The sequence below is a fragment of the Elgaria multicarinata genome, chromosome 15, assembly GCF_023053635.1.
Source record: "Elgaria multicarinata webbii isolate HBS135686 ecotype San Diego chromosome 15, rElgMul1.1.pri, whole genome shotgun sequence".
Taxonomy (NCBI): domain Eukaryota; kingdom Metazoa; phylum Chordata; class Lepidosauria; order Squamata; family Anguidae; genus Elgaria; species Elgaria multicarinata.
The window spans coordinates 14,222,568-14,242,366 of record NC_086185.1 but is presented as its reverse complement, the minus strand read 5'-3'; the positions used below and the strand labels follow the sequence as shown (position 1 = coordinate 14,242,366).

The window sequence follows — 19,799 nt, the reverse complement described above, 5'->3', positions numbered from 1 at the left end:
GGATATAAATGTAATAATCAATGCATTCTGGAATCCTGTAGCAGCAAACGCTGCTCATCCGTTTAGGAGCTACAACAGGTTTGTTAGCTGTGCAGAACTAATCACAGTTTTGGGAGTGGGGCGGGGAGTGGTTTAGATTTAGAAAAGAGTGAGGAAAGAAAGGCTTAGAGCACCACTTCCCCATTTTCTAAGTGCATCTAGTTTGTCTTTTTGACAAGGCTGATTATCTCAGGACAGCATCAAAAAATGTTCCTTGAGGGAACATTTACCCCGAAAAGACATCATCGAGAGGGGAGCAGGAGGGCCTCTAATGAAATGCCCTCAATGTGAATGGAACCAAAGTCTTCACACGTCGTCTCCGAACTTTCACAAATATGGGCACATGGCATCTTACCCCCCCCCCTCCACCATCACCCCCACCACACCATGGGTAGGATCCAACTAAAGACCTTCCTAGAGTAGAGCCATTGAAATGAATGGGCGTAAAGTTAGCCACTTAAGCCCCATTCGTTTCAATGGCTCCAGTCTAAGGAGGGCTGCAATTCGATTCTACCCTTTACCTCTGGCTCCCACATAGCTTGCTCTTTTGGGAAGTGCCCCCTTTCTCCTGGCTTGTTCTCCGCTCCTTGAATCGCACTGGCAGGAAGCAGCCTGTTTCGCCAAGATTCTTGCTTTCTTTCCTTCAGGGAACTCTACGGACTTGAGGGCCGAAGAGAAAAGCTTTGTAAGTGACAAAACGGCCGCGTCGATAACCGAGGAGGAGGACGACGTGTTTGTGACATCATCCCGAACCACTGAGGATTTATTTACTGTCATTCACAGGTGGGGGTCCATCCAGGTGTTGCGTCCGGGGAGTCGATGGCTCCTCTCGGGGCGTGGTGCTGTTTGCTCACCCCGCCTCTCTAGCCTCACCCTAGCCTGCCTTGAGATAGGGATCAGTTCGTCTTTGTCCTGACTAGGCCTGTGGCCTGTGAGAAGCAGACTGTAACATGGGAATCACTGTTCATATCAGGACCTTGGATAGCGCACTGCAGGAATGATGGCTGGAGCGTTCTCCCATAAGGAGACGTTGTCCCAGCAAAGGAATGCTGTTCTTTAAGGGCTAGGGTCTGTACCTTCAGTTTCATGCTCCTGTGTGGCTGAGGGATTTGAGAAGCTGCAAGGGCGCCATCATCAGAATTAAATGATGGGAGAGTTACATCCTCGGGCTGGGACAGTAGAAAAAAGGGGTGTTGAGGGTTTCCCCTGAAGTGGGGTGAGTTGTGACCCGTCTGAATCTGAGTCCTTGGGGTAATGCAGAGCCTCAGATCTAGGGGGCATGACACTGTGTCCACCCCCTCAGTTCATGCTACTTCACTACCCCTCGCAGTACCCAAGTCCAACGCAGTCCCCCCCCCCATTGATCTCACTATAATTCGCAATAGCCAGTTTGAGTCTAAACTGGAATCACAGCTGCTCTGCTAGGTGGGCTGTTCATGGTAGCTACCGCAGGCAGGCAGGAGCATTTTCCCATTTGAGACCGCTGCTCCTCCTTAGCCTCTTCAATTATTGCCACCACAACTCAGGTAGCCTCTGTGGACCACATCTCCCACCTTCTAGCTTTTATGAGATTTCATCAGGTGGTGCATGCATGTTTTCCTTGGACATCTGCACCATACTTTGGTTTCTGTGCAGCATCACCCTCTTAGGGTTCACTTTGATTTGAGAGAGCGCACAGTTCTGTTGGGGAGAAAGTCGAGCCCAAAGCTATATGCACATCGAGTTTAAAGCCAATCCCAATAAATGATGCCTTTTTTGGCCCATTGCACAGTTGATAAAAACGTTACAAGATCCTTCCACATTAGGTATTTTGAGTGGGGTTGCCTTACTTTGTTCACTTGCTTTTTAGCAGCATCTGCATGACATCTTCATCCAGTCATTGTTGTTCCATGTTTTCCCCATGATTCTTATGTCTTTTCTCAGACCGCAGAAAAAAAATCAGAACAGTAGCATGATCACCACAGGTGTGAATGGTTCTTAAAACTACTCTTCTGCCTTTTCTTAGAAGGATGGTTTGGATGTGGAGAGATCAGTGATGTCCTGGTGGTGTAGCAGAGCCAGGGCTGACAGGGACACAGCGCTGGCACGTTTCAATTAGCAGGGACACTGACATCATCTGTCACCTGCCTCACGCTTCCCTATTTCCCCTGAGCTTAGCTGCAATCCTTCCAGTAGCTGGGGGATGGGGGAATGATGGGTGGGGATTTTTTTTTAATGTATTGATATTTTTCACTGCTTAGATTAATTGTCTCTTCTGCACCTGCATGGCAACACCCACTAGTGTGGATGAGATATAGCAGAATGTACACACGGAAAAAAAGCTGAATAGCCCTGGAGGTGTAGGAAGTCAATTACAGCTGTGCTTGTAACTGACAACACAAGAGTCAATTGCAATTCTGCTTGTAACTGACAATACAAGTGTCAATTGCAATTCTGCTTGTAACTGACAATGCAAGTGTCAATTGCAATTCCGCTTGTAACTGACAATGCAAGTGTCAATTGCAATTCCGCTTGTAACTGACAATGCAAGTGTCAATTGCAATTCCGCTTGTAACTGACAATGCAAGTGTCAATTGCAATTCCGCTTGTAACTGACAATGCAAGTGTCAATTGCAATTCCGCTTGTAACTGACAATGCAAGTGTCAATTGCAATTCCGCTTGTAACTGACAATGCAAGTGTCAATTGCAATTCTGCTTGTAACTGACAATGCAAGTGTCAATTGCAATTCCGCTTGTAACTGACAATGCAAGTGTCAATTGCAATTCTGCTTGTAACTGACAACGCAAGAGTCAATTGCAATTCTTCTTGTAGCTGACAGCAGAATATGGTGTACCACTGCTGCAAACACCCGCAGCAGACTGGCGAATCACATACAAACCTCCAATGATGTCTTCTTGTGTCCTAGCGTACTAGTTTGGATTGTGAAGACCTGCTGCCTCCCGCCCTCATTCGAAATGGCTTTCTGATATGTCTGTGTTTACAGGTCGAAGCGGAAGTTACTGGGCTGGAAGGAGCCGAGCGACGCCTTCGGCAACAGGCAGAATTCCCAGGGGCCCTCAAAGAACGCAGTGGGGTCCCTGAGCAATGAGTGCCCTCCAGGCAGTACAAGAACCTCCAGCAGGAATGAAGACTTCAAGGCCCTCCTTCAGAAGAAAGGGGGCAAAGGCGCCTCAGGCATCCGCACATCTGCAGCCGAACTCCTCAAGACCACCAACCCTTTGGCTCGCAGGGTCATAACTGAGTTTGCGGTGGATGGGACAATCCAGGGCCCTAAAGCCCAGCCATGAGCATGTTTTGAACAAGCATCATCTCTCCGCCCTATGGCCTAATAATCCATCCCCCCCGTTCCCCACCGATCAGGCTGTCCGTCAGGGTGAGCCTACTCCCCTTGGAGGTGTCTTGATCTTCTGGCAGTGGCCAGACCTTTTCTGGTTTTTGCTGGGGTGGGGTGAGGGGATGACTCCTGATTCAGGAAAAAAAAATGTCTTAAGTGTAGAGCACACCCATTCCTTATGGAATTAGCCCCACAACTCTGCTCTTAAGGAAGGAAGCTTTATTTCCCTTTCCAGGTTGAAAGAGGGGCCCCACGACATAGATGTTCCTAGACAGGGCTATCAATGGGTTGGTGCTGGACTTGAGCCTAGCACTTTCCCCAATCACATGAGGAGCGGAATACCTCCCCCTCTTTCTCTTCCTCTCTCTGTCTCTCCCTTTTTCTCCCTTTTCCAGGGTCCATGTATTCTCATTTCCTCTTTGCAACGAAGCTAGCTTCAAATTGTTCAGTTTCTTTGGCATGTGGTCCTATCAGTATTCGTAGGATGCAATGTATGGCTGTTGTGACATATTCATTTATAGGGTTTTTTCTCTCTCTTCAAATATTATTTTTAGTTGTGATGGCAAAGCTCCTAAGGGGTGGCTAGCTGGTCACTCAGGGAGCTGAGCCTGAATAGCACAGCAGGTGCCATTCAAGTGGAGGATTCTCTTTGCAAAAGATCTCTATTCAAGATGGTGCCCAGTGCTTATCTGAAGACTGCAGAAGCTCAGCTCCAGAGAATCATAGAATAGTAGAGTCGGAAGGGGCCTATAAGGCCACCAAATGCACCCTCCTCAAGACAACCTTGAACGTCTAACATTTTGATGCTGGCCCGAAAGGATCAGAAATGGGGTTTTTTTGGCTGGCACTTGAAAACGTGAAGAGGGGTAGATACGTTTAAAAAGAAAAAGTGATGCAAGCAATCAGCTCGAAATCTAGCCTTACCAAATGATTAGCGCCAAATCTCAGATTTTGGACTAGAAGACCTCCTAATTCTACAGACCACTTCTCTTCCTGGGCTGAAAGGGAATCAAAGCCAATGGTAGACTGGGTTCGGGTGGCACGATAGTCAACGGTGGGTTAAATAACGGTGGATTACATAGTCAACGGTTGGTTATTGTGTGATCTGTCGAGACTTTTTCATACCATGGTTAGTTATTTGGCCAAAATAACCATCACAAATAACCAATGCTGTGCAGAGTTGATTATTTGAACAGCTGTTGGTTATCGTGTCATCTGTTGGGCACCATTGACTATTTCGTCGCACACGGTTGGATATTTTCAGTGACTACAGAGTCCCCTGGAAAGAGCGGCAATGGCTGCTCTAGTCCAAATGGTAGAACTCGCAATGGCTGATGGGATACCAGTGGAAGGACTGGGGGGGGGGGAAGAGGGCGAGGGATGTGTCAGTCAAACACACTGTTGACTAATAGTCAACTTGACGCTGGCCTTAATCCACACCACGGTTGATTATAATCATGTCATGTGGAGAGTATCTCTTCGATAACCAACTATGGAGTTGACTATTAACCCACCATTGACTATTGTGTTGTTCGAACGCAGCCGTATAGTAGCTCTTGCTGAATTCCTGAGCTAATTTGTCATAAAAGCCTTGTTCTACAAAGAATGGAAGCTCTCTAGATGGGCCCACTGGAGGGACCCTTTGGAGCTTTTTGTGGACACAAGACTTAAAGTGGTAGGTCTGTCATTGGGTGCCTTCTTCAGTAGTGGACCTGTCTTGGAGTTTCACTGGTGGGATAATTTTATTTAAGGGTAGAATGCAAAGCCGTAAGGCTAAATAATGGCTGGCTGGGAGTAGCTGTAGCTTGGTGGGATTCCTCCCACCCACCCCCAAAGCTTTTTCCAGATGTTCTTAGTTGGTTTAATGGAAGCTGCAGTCCTAGAAATGTTCTGGGTGTGGTCTTTTAGCCTTGAGGCATGCAAAGGCTACAGTTCTGCCCTGATTCACTGCCCTCTCCATGTACCCACATCATCTTTGGAATACCAAGCTGTGATCTGTGTCTACAACAACAATCCTAGAAGCTGCTTGCTGCCAACGAAGTCTAAAACAAAATGATACAAGCTGCAGAATAGTCATATGTTAAATATTTTAGTTCTTAGTAAGTTTTATGGGTGGGGTTTTTTTTTAATGAAAGCCTCCTATTTGCCAAAGTTCATTTGTTGCAAATGCGGAACGCTGAATTACAACAGTAAATGCTCTGCATGGTGGCTCAGAATTCTCTACTGAAGAACCCCAATATCTTAGCAGAAAATCATTCCTTTGTGTCTTTCCTTATGGTGGACACCATAATTTCCTTATTTGTGTACATTCCTTATGGTGTCTGGATTATGTGGGAGTTGAAATTTGCAACAAGTGACCCTTGGGGAAAGAGTGATCACTCCAAACGTCTCAGGAATTACAACGGCTTGTACCCAAGGTTAGTCCTAGTTAGAGTAGACTGATTGAAATGAATGGGACTTCCCATCATAATGAAAGGGATTTTGCTGCTACTTATTACTTGCAACTTCTATTCTTCGTCAGTGTCAGCTTCTTGAATTCGCCCCCTTTGCTCCAATTTTACTCCTGCTGGATCCTTCCTATATTCCTTCCTTCCTTCCTTCCTTCCTTCCTTCCTTCGTTTTCACTACTTACAGTATCTGGAGTCTCTCTCGTATTCACACAACGTAATGGCTTTGCAGTGAATGCCCAAATGGGAGATGCAGTACTGGGTCCCTCTCGGGTCTCCCCGCTGCTTTGCAATTCTTCTCTCTCTCTCCCTTTCTCTCTCTCTCTCTCTGCACAGTGGATTGCTTTCCCCCTTCTTCACTCACTGCCTCTTTTTCCACTCGTGCAACTAGCCCATGAACTGACTGAACAAGAGGCAACAAACCAGAAAAAACAATATTTTGGGGGGGGGGATGCAAAGACAATCACTAGGAAGGCCCAGAATGGTCACTGCTGACTGCTAAAGTCCTGCCTGACACTACTAACATCTGGTCCACTTGCTCCAGATACTGGCAGATCGCCTCCAGCTTCTAGGCTCCCATTTCTTCATGGATTCTACAGTGTGGATCTTCAATGCACACCTCTGTTCCACCAGTTTGATTTCATTTCAGAAGCTTCTGCTTCAGTTTTAGCTTAAATGCAGCTTGCCGTGTCATCCAAACTCATCCAAACTCTGGTTAACTTTAGCTGTGGTTAGTGGGCGGGGGGAAGGTTTATTCAAACCATAGTTTATGAAGCTGGCTTGTTTCAATTGAACATAATTAAGACTAACCACAGTTTAGAGTTCGGACAACTGTAATGGAAGTGGGAGCTTCCAATCTCCTCACAGTTGCACTGGAGGACAAGAGGAGAGGTGGCAGCATAAGCCATAGTAGCTGGGACTGATGGGAATTGTAGTCCAAAACATCTGGAGGGCAGCAACTTCCCTCCTCCAATGCTAGACAATAGTTTGGCATTACATCTGGACCTTTGCATTATGCATCTCAAATCTTGTCATGCATGCTGGCCACCTGGGACTGGAGGAGGCGTCATTCATTTGGTCAACCCGGTCCGATTTTCTGATTACCAAAAAGTGCCCCTAATGAAACAGGGTAGTATCTATAGCAGTTTGCTAACAGAAACCAAGTGTAACTTGCCACTTATGAAAATTGAAACAGGGTGCATATAGGGCTTAGTTTTGTATGAATCTCATTGTATCCAGGCCAATTGTATGAAATTCAAGGTAACTCATCACAACATATCCAACCTAATGTTGGGTTGAAGCAAGACTGAATTCTCTCCTCCCCGCCCCCCCCCCACTCTCTCTGTGTGTATGATACATAGCATTAAAACTGGCCAAATCCTGTACAGTTCCCAGTATCAGCTGTGCCTCGACGGTCTTTGTCTCCATTGGCAGAACTCCTGGAGTGCTTCCAGACTAGACTATTTTTTTCCTGCTATCGCCCCGCCTCATTCACAGAATGTTATGGGCAGGAGGGGAGGGGTTCCAGATGTCGTCATCTTCCATTTATAGCCCTCCTGTGTTTTCCTCACCACTTCTCCCATCTTTTTTTCTTACCAGGAAAAAAAAAGTCTGTTAAGGAAGAGTAGCTGCACAAGGCCTTTGGTTGGTTAGCAGACAGAGCGGTCCGTCTGGAAGCATCCCGGCCCTCTGCAAAACACCCACAAATTATTCTGTAAAGCAGGGGTGAGCAACTCAGAGAGGTCCTGGAGCCATTTTTGCCCCATCCTGAAGTCTCCCCATAAGCCGCTCTTACCCTGTGGACCCCCTGAATTTTAAAAGTAGTTTTTAAGAGGAAGAAATGGCCTCCATAACCAATACAGAGTTCTGGATGGGTCAAATTTAGCTTGCAAACAAGTTAAATTTGACCGTTTGGATGCTATGGGTGCCTCCTTATCACCTGCTCTGCATTGCCATCACAATGAGCGGGTAGCAAGGCCTGCGTGTTGCTCACCCCTGCTGCAAAGGGAAGGGGAGAAATAGACGCCGGAATACGTGTTACTAGTTGCTTTGCTGTGATGCAGTTTTCGCTATCTCGGAGTTCTGCTTCACATTTAACCCCGTCTGCTAATCTCTGTGTACTGGAGAACAGGCATGAAATGTTGTCAGCCATCTATTGTTTAGAAAAACATGTTTTGCGTGATGCTCGCTGGAAAGTGTTTGTATTCTCAAGCCTTTATGAATTGAGGGGAGGACCCCACCCCGGATATATACATATATATATAAATGATATATGGGGAAAACTCAGGAACCTCCTCAAGTGCTAAACTCTTCATGGGAAGTTGTACTCAACACAGTCAGGCCTGTAACCACACTGAGAGCAGTGTCAGAAAATGGGTCAAGTCTTGCCTGAAATACGCCACCTGAGGCAGGCAAGGGACTCCAAGTATCCTAGCAAAAAACCCAACAACTTAGCATATCAAGGAAAAGGCGTTAGCTTTTAGCCTTCTCCCTGATGTGCTAGCTTTCTATGTATGGGGCAACTGGATTTTTAAAAGTAATGTGAGGGAGCATTCCGACCGTCTGTTCCACCACCTCCAGTCTAAAGTTGTGTAGTCCAGGAAGAAATATGCTACCTGCTTCTTCTTTTTTTGCAAGGGGTGGGGTGGAGGTGGGGCGTCCATGTGCAGTTTCCCCTCCCCCCACCCCTATAGATTGCGACCCAAGAAACGTTGACTTGGAAATAAATCCCATTCGATCGAGAGACTTTGCTTCCAAGTAAAGCGGTGGCATCTGGCACTCTGGTAAAAAGGAAGGGATTCGTTTTAATCAGACAAAATTGCATGACAGACGCTTGTGTTTGCTTTCTCAAGGTTTTGGAGAACTGGAAGAGCCTGAAAAAATGCATTGGCTTTGAGATGCCCTCTAGAAACACTCCACAGAGTAACTTAAAGCTCCTTCCCCCCCCCCCCCACAGTGGTTCAGGAAGTCCGCTTCCTATGGGCTTCCTCCTGATCTCTACCCATATTAATTCTCTCCAGCCTGGGCTGTAATCTGTTAGCTGCATCAGCACAGTTCTGTGACACCTGTGCTCACGAGCCCGGGGCCAGTCCGATTGGAGAGGTGCCAGGCTGATGCAAAGCCCAGTGGAGAGAGAAGACAATGAGCCCAATGCTGTTTTGGAAACAATCGCGATCCAAAATATGTCGTCTGGGACATTGTTTTGCGACATCTGTCCAAAATGGCCCTTGGATTCGACACAGGTCCGCTTTCCCGTTGATGATTTGGACTGGAAAATGCCTCTCCCAAGGCTTAGTTTCTGGCAATGAAAGCTTTAGTCTACCAGTCCTGGAACACTGACCTGTTTAGTTGGCCTTGTTTTGGCCCAGGACATCTCCTTTACTTTTCTGCTTCCCCTCCTTTCTCCCCTTCCCCCATCCTGCAGGCTCTCTTTTTTTAATTCCCCGTGACCTCTAAGGATCTCAAAGTCTTGCAAATACAGGCACAACAGCATCACCTGGAAGTTGTCCCAGTCACCTATCTGGCACATTTTGGCATATGCTTTCCACCTCACCTGCTCTGCTGGATTCCTCCGAAATTCCTGTCTTTCATAGAATAGTAGAGTTGGAAGGGGCCTATAAGGCCATCGAGTCCAACCCCCTGCTCAATGCAGGACTCCACCCTAAAGCATCCCTGGCAGATGCTTGTCCAGCTGCCTCTTGAAGGCCTCTAGTGTGGGAGAGCCCACCACCTCCCTAGGTCATTGGTTCCATTGTCGTACTGCTCTAACAGTCAGGAAGTTTTTCCTGATGTCTAGCTGGAATCTGGCTTCCTGTAACTTGACCCCGTTAATCTGTGTCCTGCACTCAGGGATGATCGAGAAGAGAACCTTTATTCCGCAGCATCCCGTGTGAACCTGTAGACTGTCAGTTCTCGCACCTTGTTTGAATATATTTGCTTTGAAAGGCAGCGTTGGGAGGAAAATGTGAGCATGAGCCAAGAGACCAGGGAAATAGAAGCAGATGTGGATGATTATCACTGGGAATTAAGACTCAAGCGCGCACAGGGCATCTAAAGAATTCCTTCAGTGTACTTTGGCGATCTTTGAATTTAAGAGTGCTAAGCAGGAGTTGCCCTGTAGCTTATAAAATCCAAACATTCTCTAATGAAAAGATTACTCTCTCGTTTGCAGCATGAAAGAATGAGTTCTGCTGCACTGAACTTTTGAGGACTTACTAGGCGCATTCTCGGTGGAAGGGCACATGCTCAGCGGTTCGCTCTTTCCAATCTGCCAATCATTTTGTTTCCTTTGGCCGCGGTGAAGTGGGAAATGTTGGAGGTCCAGGCGCTTCCCGTGACAGTTTCCATAGCCAAACTCCCAACGCGAGTCCAAAAATCCAAGCAGCTGGGTTGATCTATATTGAAAAATGAGTTCTAGCCATTTTCACTGCATAAGCCTGTGTGCACCAGTTGCTGGGGAACATGGGTAGGAGGGTGCTGTTGCAACGTGTCCTGCTTGTTCATCCCTGGCCAATGGCTGGTTGGCCACTGTGTGAACAGAGTGCTGGACTAGATGGACCCTTGGTCTGATCCAGCATCAGGGCACTTCTGATGTTCTTAACCCAGGAGCAAGTCTTTTGTAAAACTGATGGGTCTTAATGACCCACTCAAGTTCAATCCACCCCAAAATAACAGGAGTGGGACAGTGCTGTTGCACTCATGACCCTCTTATGGGCTTCTCAGTGGGACATCTGTTTGTCCACTGTGGGAACAGAATATTTTCTTAATGAATGAATGACTTGCAACCAGATCCAAAGCCAAAGACGGCAGGGAGTCATCCAGCCGTCTTCGTCGTCTTCTCTTCCTTCACCATGTGTCTCTTCTTCCTGTGTGGAGCACTCTGGTGACAGTGTCATCCTGAGAAACAGCCGGGCTCCTTTCTATTAATATTCCTTTGTCTCCCGGGACGTATTACCTGCCCCTTCTGCTTAGATGAACCAGAATTCGCTTTAAAAATGCGTTTAGCTCTGCTTGCTGCTGCTTCTTTCTTGGCTTTAATTACACGTTCCTCCATTGGTTGCCATGGATTTGCACAAATAGGGCTGTAATTAATGTCCCAGCTCAGATGCTAAGGGAAAATAGATCATAAAAATGTCCACGGTTCATTGATCATAAGATTTTCCCCCACCTTCCTCTTTTGGTTCTGCTCTTGCTGCTGCTTCTCCTGGTAAAGCTAGGAACAAACAAAATGGCACTGATGGAGGACAGCCACCTTGATATGGGTCCCAACAACTTGGCTGGCTTCCTCCACCCGCCCCCCCCATCCAACATTGAATAGGGTTGGATCTGGCAGGTATCAGTCCATGGCCAGGGTCAAGAGTAGGCATGGTCAGGCACCTGCCAAGGACCCAGACCCAGCAGGGGCCCATTGACAGGAGGCCCCTGGAGTTGCTCCACCTGTGCAGTTGCAGCCTGATTGTTCAACTGCCTCTGACTGGGGGCTAACTGATGTTGGGCCGCAGTTCTTAAGGCTCATTAGTTTTAGACCAGAATGGAACCAGGCCCCATCTTTACCCTATGTGTGCAGTGTGCAGGGAGTGTGAGGTGTGATCTCCTCCCCCTCCACCACGTTGTCCCCACTCACACTTTCTGGCTGTCATCCCTCTACTCCAAGCCCTGTCCACACACCGGTGCAGCTTGGAATTGAGGCTTACAAGCCAGCACACAACGCTTTGGCACGGGGTGCTCCGATGTCCGTGAGGTGGTGAACCCACTCTAGGTTTCAGTTGGAACCATTCAGAACTCTAAAGGAGCTCTCCAAGGTCTTGAACTCCACTCCCCCAAATAGTTCAAGCACCTTGGAGAGCTCTTTTCGCGTTGCGAGTGGAACCCGGAGCGGATTCGCAGCTCCACCGACTTTGGAGCCACCAGCCCACACTGCTTTGACTGCCCATCCGGTTCCATTGCTCTTTCTTTGGCCTTCTCTCGCCAACGGCATCCCGCCCAGGGCAGCTTGATTGGCATTTCCCTTTGCAAATCCAACGCAGCCATTTGGGGGGCCGGGCAAATAGAATCCGGGCCAGAGAGTCCTTGGAGCTAAGAGAGCAGCCCTCCTTTGTCACCTAGCAGCTTGCAGTAGGAACAGAAAGTGAAAGGCTGTGTTGTTTTTATCCTTTCTTAGCTTTTAGTGGAGGCGGGGCTGAGCACTAATCCTACAGAACAGGTTTTTCTCCCGTTAGGGGCAGGGAGGACAATGCAAGATAGGGGAGGGGACACAGGAGGCCATGATGTTTGCTCTTTTGTCTTGTTTCGGAAATTTCTGCCCCTAGCAAAACTCAGGGACATACGCTGAAGTACCAATGATTGTGTGGCTTTAGAACAGGGCCGACATCAAGGCTCGGCATGGTGGGGCACTTGCTACGGGTCCCACACCTTAGCCGGGGCTCACTGACAAGAGCTCCCTGGAATGGCTCCTCTTCTTCACCAGTGCAGCCTGCTGGTTCACTCACCTCTTGCCCAGGCCCAGACATCGGTGGTGGTGGGAAGGCGGAGCAGTAGACGTCATGACCTCCTTGTTCCCTGGCTCTCTGCCTGTCAAGCAAGGGAGTGGGAGCAATGAGGAGACAGAGGAGGAGAAGTAAGACCAGCTGGTGACGATGGCAGTGAGAAAGTAGAGTCACTGACAGAGGAAAGCCATTGAGGGTGTCTTGCCCATGGCTCCTCAGAAACCTGGAGGCGGTTCTGCTTAAGAGCCTGGATTCTTTCCCAAAAAAATTTAGAGGAGGTGGCCCAATGCCAGGAGAAGATGAACTGCCAACTCTACCTTCTCTTCTTTGGTTAAGTCTTGGTAGCAAAATCCATCACCTGTCTGTGGTTTCATGAGCCCAAGGGGTTTGATGCTGGAGATTGAATGAATTTGATAGAGGGGTGGTGGGTGGGATTCTCCCATCTTGAATCTTGCTTGGAAAACTTGAATGTATGTACCCAGATTCCTAATTAAAGATGCTGTTAGAATGAGGCATAGGGAGATGGGGTGGAAGGTGGGGGGTTGGCGAATGGATGCTTAACGTTAACCAACTTTGTCCAGTTAATGCTTGATATGATGAACTTTTTTTAAAAAAAAAAAACACCAGAAAGACTTTAGGCTGCCATTCTGGATCCACTTAACTGGAAGTAAGCCTCATTGAACTCAGTGGGGCTTACTTCTGAGTAGATATGTATAGACTGGCACTGTTGGTATCATGTATAGGATTCAACTGCCAGGGTGTGTTTTCCCAATGTATCCCTTGATGCCAAATTTGAAACTTTCCCGCAACCTCAAAACCTGCCATTAGAATGCAGAAAAGGTCCCGGAACTTTGTGTGAATTTTTGATTCAGCTTTAGGGTTGACATCATTGTAGTCCTGGGTCGTTCATTCTTTCTTGGATCCACCAGAGAATCCATTTGCATTTGACAGGGTAGAAAAAATGGCACCGTGGATCCTGGGCTGCCTTCCTATTTAGGGCTGGGAATATCCGTTTGACCTCGGCTTTGAAAATGATTCTTTCTCACAAACACTCAGTCAGCTTTTCATAGCTTTTCTGCTCTCCACCTGGCCCGCCCACTTATAACACCTCTTTTTATTGTGCCTATCCATCTAAAACTCTCCCAAGTGGCCAGATGCCACCGCTACCGACAGCGACCATTCCAAAAGGGGAAAGTGTTGGGATGTGCAATTAGTTAGACCTGCTGGTAATTGCTGCGGAGACATGAATGTATCATTAGCTCATGACTGGGCCAGCAGAATGAATGTCAAGCGGTCTTCTTTCTCCCGTGTAAAAGAAATCTGCCGACCAGTCCGAATGTAGTTTAAAATCCTCCGGTGTCTTTTTCATAGTTGAATAATCACCGAAGGCAACATTACAAGGGATGGTTCTAATCTTTCAACAAGTATTCTCCCCACAAGGGCTTTTAAACAAGCACTTTCACTTCTAATGGAGACTCATCCTACGAATGTATTTTGGCCACACACACACACACACACGAGATGTAAATAGAATTGATCTGTTCTTTTGTAAAGCATAGCATCTCAGTCTGGGGTGAATTTGTAAAGTCCAGTGCTGGCTGTTTTTCTAGGATGCATCGGAGATAAACCGTTGTGTGCATGTGTGGCCGAGACAAAAGCTGAAATGCCATTAAACCTTGTACAGTGTCGCAAAGGGCTGCTCAGGAAAACAAACATTGAAAAGTAAAGCAGTGAAACTGAGAAGATGGACATAGGGAAACCTTTACTTGATTGCGTTGCAATGTGGTTTAGGCTGCCAGACTCCTCCTGCCAGCTAGAGATTCGTATGCTAGTTTCCATTCACAGAGCAGTCTCAGATTTTCCTCCCTGATTTGGGATTTTCTTTATAGCAGAAACCATTTTTATTCTGCCATCCTGCGCAGGCTTACTACAGAGCAAGTCTTACTAAACCCAGCTGGGTCTACTTGTAAGTAATCCTGCTTAGGATTGCATTGTACAACGGGAAATGCTCATGGATCCTGACTCCATGCCCTTAAAAGAACCAAAATCCTCATTTTCCTAGAGGATGCCGGGGCTTTCTCTCTCCACATTAGATTTTTTTTTTTTAAAAAAAAAAATTAGCACCAAGGGAGTAACTACTACTACTTCTTTTTCTGGTAAGCCTGCATCTCTTGGGAATCCCTTTTCCTTGTTCTATACCTAAGTGGATTTAGACCTTTTTCTCCCGAGACATTTCTGTACAGCCAAGGTAACTTAAATCTCCTACCTATACTAAAGGGTGCTTCCAGACAGAGCTCTTCACGCATTGCCAATTAAAATTAAAAGACATTGAACAGCCATCCCATCATTTCCTCTTTGATGGATGTTTTGCAGTAGTAAGAAGAAAAAGAATAAACACCCTGGGAAAGCACACAGGTGGGTTGCCATTGGAAGTTGACACCGTCTACTCCCTCTTGTAAATTTCTGTGAATGAAGCAGGGCAATTGCACGAGAAAGGCCTCATCTGGAAGCACCCTCGATCTAGCGCTATCTATATTTGTATTAGTCTGTCTTAACATGAGCCGGTCACAAGAAAGACGGAAGCTTTGTCTGGAGTGGGTGGGATTCCGTTGAGTGTGGTTGATTCATATTTGAGATTGGGGGCGCACACACCCTCTTCGGAATTCCAATTCTTGCCACTGTACAGTATCTGGAAAATGCATAGAGAGACTTTTTTATATTTCTGAATGTTGTACTTTTTAACTCCTTGCAAGCTTGGTAATACACTATCTAAATGTCTTTAAAAAACAACAACCCTATAACAATGTCCTCTTCAGTGGGATGAAATGTGGATTGCAAAGGGAGGGAGGGGCGGGCGGGCGGGCGGGTAGAAGCCCCACAAGATGAATCACGGTGTAATTCTTACACGCTCAGCCAAGAGTCGTGCTGGAAGATTTTAAGGCAGACTGGGTGCGTTAATGTGAAGCGTCTTCAGGCCTCTTCATTCACAACTCTCCTGTTGCATCTGGTTGCTTTTGTTCCTTTTTCGTTCTAAGGCGCATTTAAAGAACTCATTGCGTGAGTTTGAGTAGAGGAATGGATTCATCAATTGACCATGTGCACAGATGCATTCAGGTGAAACCAAAGAAATCACATTCTCCCCGTTTTGAGCCAATGTCCGTCACATCGCCGCAGGCGCAATGTGAAACAGAAGACGACCCCACCCTTGCCGGATTCAGATGTCAGGACAAACTGCCTGGCAAGCGGAATTAGGGAATTTGGCTGGCGTGTAACTGGGTTGTCATGGAATGCAAACTGGCCCTTAACTTCCATTGGTTTTAGTTGGTTTACTCTGTCTACAAAGAAATCTGGATCCAGCCCCATATGTTGAAACTAGGGCTGTGCACGGACCCCCCAAACTGCTTTGTAGCCCAATCCGACACTTCCAGATTGGGCCCGAACTGCTTTGGGTTGATCTGACCCTCCCTCGCTCTGCTCCGCGGAGTGAGATCCGGAGGGTCGGATCGAGCTTTTGCTCCCCCCACCACTTACTTGCCTCTGTGGCGGATGGCAGAGGCAGGTAAGTGGGGAAGGGGGGACAAAATAGGGGCCAAATAAGCCCCCCTGCCCCCTTACCTAGCTCCGCCATTGCCGCACAGACTACGCCGCAGCCGCCAGGTAAGCCCCCCACTTAGCTGCGTCCGGAACGAGGTGAATTGCTTCGCCTAAATCCACAGCTCCCCCAACCCGATTCGGATCTGCCTTTGGTGGAGGTGAATCTGGTCGCTCCGCTCCAGATTCGGGGAACCAAAATGGAGTGGAGCACAGCCCTACTTTAAACCATAAACATTATTTGGAATCCTGAAGTTTAAACTTTATCATTCATCTACCAGACAAAAAACATTTATTTTTTAAAAAGGCATGGCCAAACTTCAAGTTTTACACAAAATGTTATATTGTTAGGTTTTCTTTAAAGCTCTTTGCATTCAGGCCTGTGAAATAGATCCAGATAAGGAAGCAGACTTTGCCAGTTCATGATCATGTGCAGATCTGATCTATTGGAAACAACGTCCTAAATCCCTCCCCACCCCCTTCCCACTTTTCTCAAAACTCACATCATGGTTTTATGCCCAGTCACCTTGCTGAGGTTACAGACCAGTGAAGTAACAAAACATTGCCAGTTGAAATCACACAGACCTTCCTCCAAACTTTCCCCCCACTGTACTAAACTAGAATTTGTCTTGCCCAAAGCCTAAAATCTGTGCTTGTAATGCATTCATGACCTTTGTGAGCTGTGAGCATTAGGACAGCCAATTAGGCATTGCCCCCCAAAAAGATGCCAATTTGCATTCCAATGACATAATGCTAATTCTTATGTATGAATGAAAATTCCCGAGATAATATCTGTAATTTAAATAGCAATGCACAGTGGAGGCTGGTGGCTCCCATGTCAGTGGGGCTGTGAATCCAGTCTGGTTTCAGTTAGAACTCTAAAGGTGCTGAACCATAGCCCCAAAATGGGTTCAGCACCTTGGATAGCTCAGTTAGGGGTCTGCCTGAAACCCAGAGTAGTTTCACAGCCCCTAGCCACCATTGGCAATGCAATACATGTCAGGTGCTAACTACTGATGGGCAACTTCAAGTCTTTTGTTTATCCTGCACATGGTTCTTATGGACTGGAATCCAGGCTTGGTTTGGGCAGCCCATCAAACAGAGGACACATTCAAAGAGAGGACTGTCCTCTGACAGCTCTTCAAATAGAGGACTGTAAAACAGGACACCCGGGCACAAGAGTAAAAACGTGATCTACACACAGTTTGCGTAGGTATACAGGGAGTCAACCTGGGATCTTCTGCAGGGAAAGCAGATATTTGGCCACTGAGGTGTGGTCCTTTGGGAGGGCATTTTCACCACTGGCTAAACACTTTTGAGCCATAAACCAGGAATTGGCCACTTTGAGTCGTCTTACAAAGTCTATTTGGTGTCCCTGGAATTCCCACAGGGCACTAATTGATACATCTATACAGAGCATCATCAGACGAGCGTTTTATTGCACACGCATGACTGGCCACTCATGGTTTTTTGATGACACTGTCCACTTCCTGTGCATCTCCCACTCCTTTAGGTCTTTTTTTCCATCCAAAAATAAGACCCAGTAACCCCCCCTTTTTTTTTAGGCGAAACTTGTCACCATTTCCTGCTGTGTGCAGGAGAAGCAGCACGATAAAAACACCTAATGAATGGGCCACGTGGTCATTACAGCTTCCTCTTTCTTCTCCATGTGAAGAAAGAGGAAGCTGTTTGTCCTTATTGTGGAGTAAAAAATAGCCATAGGCAAGGGCAGAACCAAGTAATCTTCTACAATAATATTATTAGTGAAAGGCACTTTAATAAACCTTTTACTAATATTATTATTGTAGAAGATTACTTGGTTCCGCCCTTGCCTTTGGCTATTTTTTACTCCCCTACGGGGTTTTCCTTATTTTCGCACTTGTCCCTATTGTGGGACAGCAGCAGGAGGCCAAAGCAATGGTATGGAAACATGATTCCCCCCCCTCCCCCGTCTGATGACACCGACACTGACAATGGTGCATATGAAGAATCTTTTTAACAGTAGCGGTATAACTATTATTATTATTATTATTATTATTATTATTATTATTATTATTATTTATTTGATTCTCAGTACATACCCAGTTTAAGAGCAACCCAACCCCATGCTCTCCAGATGTTTTAGAGTCCAGCTCCCAGTCCAAAACATCTGGAGGGCACCGGGTTGGGGAAGGCTGCATGCATACCCAATCCTATGTGTGTTTAGACAGTCATGCTGGCTGGGGAATGCTGGGAATTGGTGTAGTTTTTCTGTCTAACCATGCATAGGGTTGTGCCCTAAGAGTGTTAAAAGTTCCTTGCTGGGTCAGGCAAAGGACAGTCCATTTCACCATTCCAAGATGCCCAGCACTAGCAAATGCTGTTGGGTCTATTGCAATTTGGTCAGCGGTACATGTGTCATGCCTCCCTCGGATTCTTCTGAGGATGAAGAGGAAGGACAGGTGGTAGAGCCATGTGAGGGCTCTGAAGCTATTCCTGCACTAGGACCCTCACCTGGATCTGCCACCTGTCCTTCCACTTCATCCTTGGAAGAATCCGAGGGAGGCATGACACTACCTTCCGTTCAGCCCTGATCTAGACATGCAGTTGATCAGATGAATACAAATGTTCCTGGGATGTGCTGGGCAAGTGTGTTAGTAGCAGCAGCAGCAGTAAGTAGTATTAGTAGTACTATTTTGAAATCATAGAATTGTAAGAGTTGGAGTTGGAGATAATCTAGTCCAACTGTCTGCTGAATGCAGGATCTACCATGTAGGATGAAGTTTGAGCATCCCTGACAGATGGTCACCTAGATTCTGCTTAAATATGACCAGCAAAGGAGACCTCCCCACCTCCCCAAGGTGGTCTGCTCTACGCCTAAACAGCACCCCCCCACTATGACATTTCTCCTAAAGTTTAACCAAAATCTGCTTCCCTATAATTCCCACCTGTTGGTTCCAGCCCTGCCCCTTGGAGTAATAGTCTTCTCCATCTTCTGCTGTCATGTCTCCCCTTCATCTTCTCTTCTCTAAACTAGGCAATCTCAAGATGGGTGGAAGGAACGGTGAAGGAATGCTTTATCTTCCAGCTGTTCTGCTTAATCCTTCTTCCTAGTTGCTAAACGCAGTGTGTTTACCACAGAGCGGCTTGTTAACCATGCAGGGTAGGTTATTTTTTTCTCAAACAAGCCACCTTGATAACCCAAGGTTTGTTGTTGGGTTGTTCAGGGTGGTTAACAAGCCATGTCTTGGGTTCAGACAACACGGTTCAACAAACAACCCACTGTTCAACAACAACCTACACTAACGACTGAGTGTGGGGTTAATGTGTTGTGTGAACAGCCCCTGTCCCTCCATGATCTCTGGTCAAACAGGTTTCGAAGCCCTGTGAACACATTTTAGAGCAGAGTCTACGGCAGAAACGGGAAGGCACGACTTCATGTGTCCCAAACCCAAGCTCTGATCTGTACACAGCTAAGATGTCCTTAATGCAAGATAGAAAGTGAAAGAACATCTCCAGTTCTTTTTCTTTCTTTGCTTAAAAGAAAAGAAAAGAATTGTGTTCTGAACGCTGTGACTCTTGGACAATTTACTAATGCAAGGAATTCAGGACTTTGGAACCGCCTGCAGTCATGCAAAATAGAGGTTAAGGTTGATCTGAACACCGGAAAGGGGCAGTTAATTAAAGTAGCCTACCATGGTACCATCAAGGTAGGACTTTGGCCAGAGGTCCAACTCCCCACCCAGCAGAAGGAGCAGGACAACCCCCAAACACAGCAAGGCTGGCTTACCACATTTTGAAGCAAGTGGAATAATATGCATTATCATCTAAAGCATGGGTGAGCAACCTTTAGCCCAGGGGCCAAATTTGACTCTCTGAGATTCCCCAGATGGCCACATCCCAATTCGCCCAATCACCCATC

At 46.8% G+C, this 19,799-nt stretch overlaps 1 protein-coding gene across 1 annotated transcript in view; it reads left to right on the top strand.

The window, feature by feature from the left end:
* Positions 1 to 7,550, top strand: part of NHSL2 (NHS like 2) — a 106,719-nt gene extending 99,169 nt beyond the window's left edge. The window contains exons 7-8 of the mRNA XM_063141876.1: positions 687 to 822; positions 3,025 to 7,550. Of these exons, the coding sequence (XP_062997946.1) occupies positions 687 to 822; positions 3,025 to 3,328 (440 nt within the window). The 3' untranslated portion in view covers positions 3,329 to 7,550. The remainder of the gene's footprint in view (positions 1 to 686; positions 823 to 3,024) is intronic.
* The last annotated feature ends 12,249 nt before the right edge of the window (positions 7,551 to 19,799 follow it).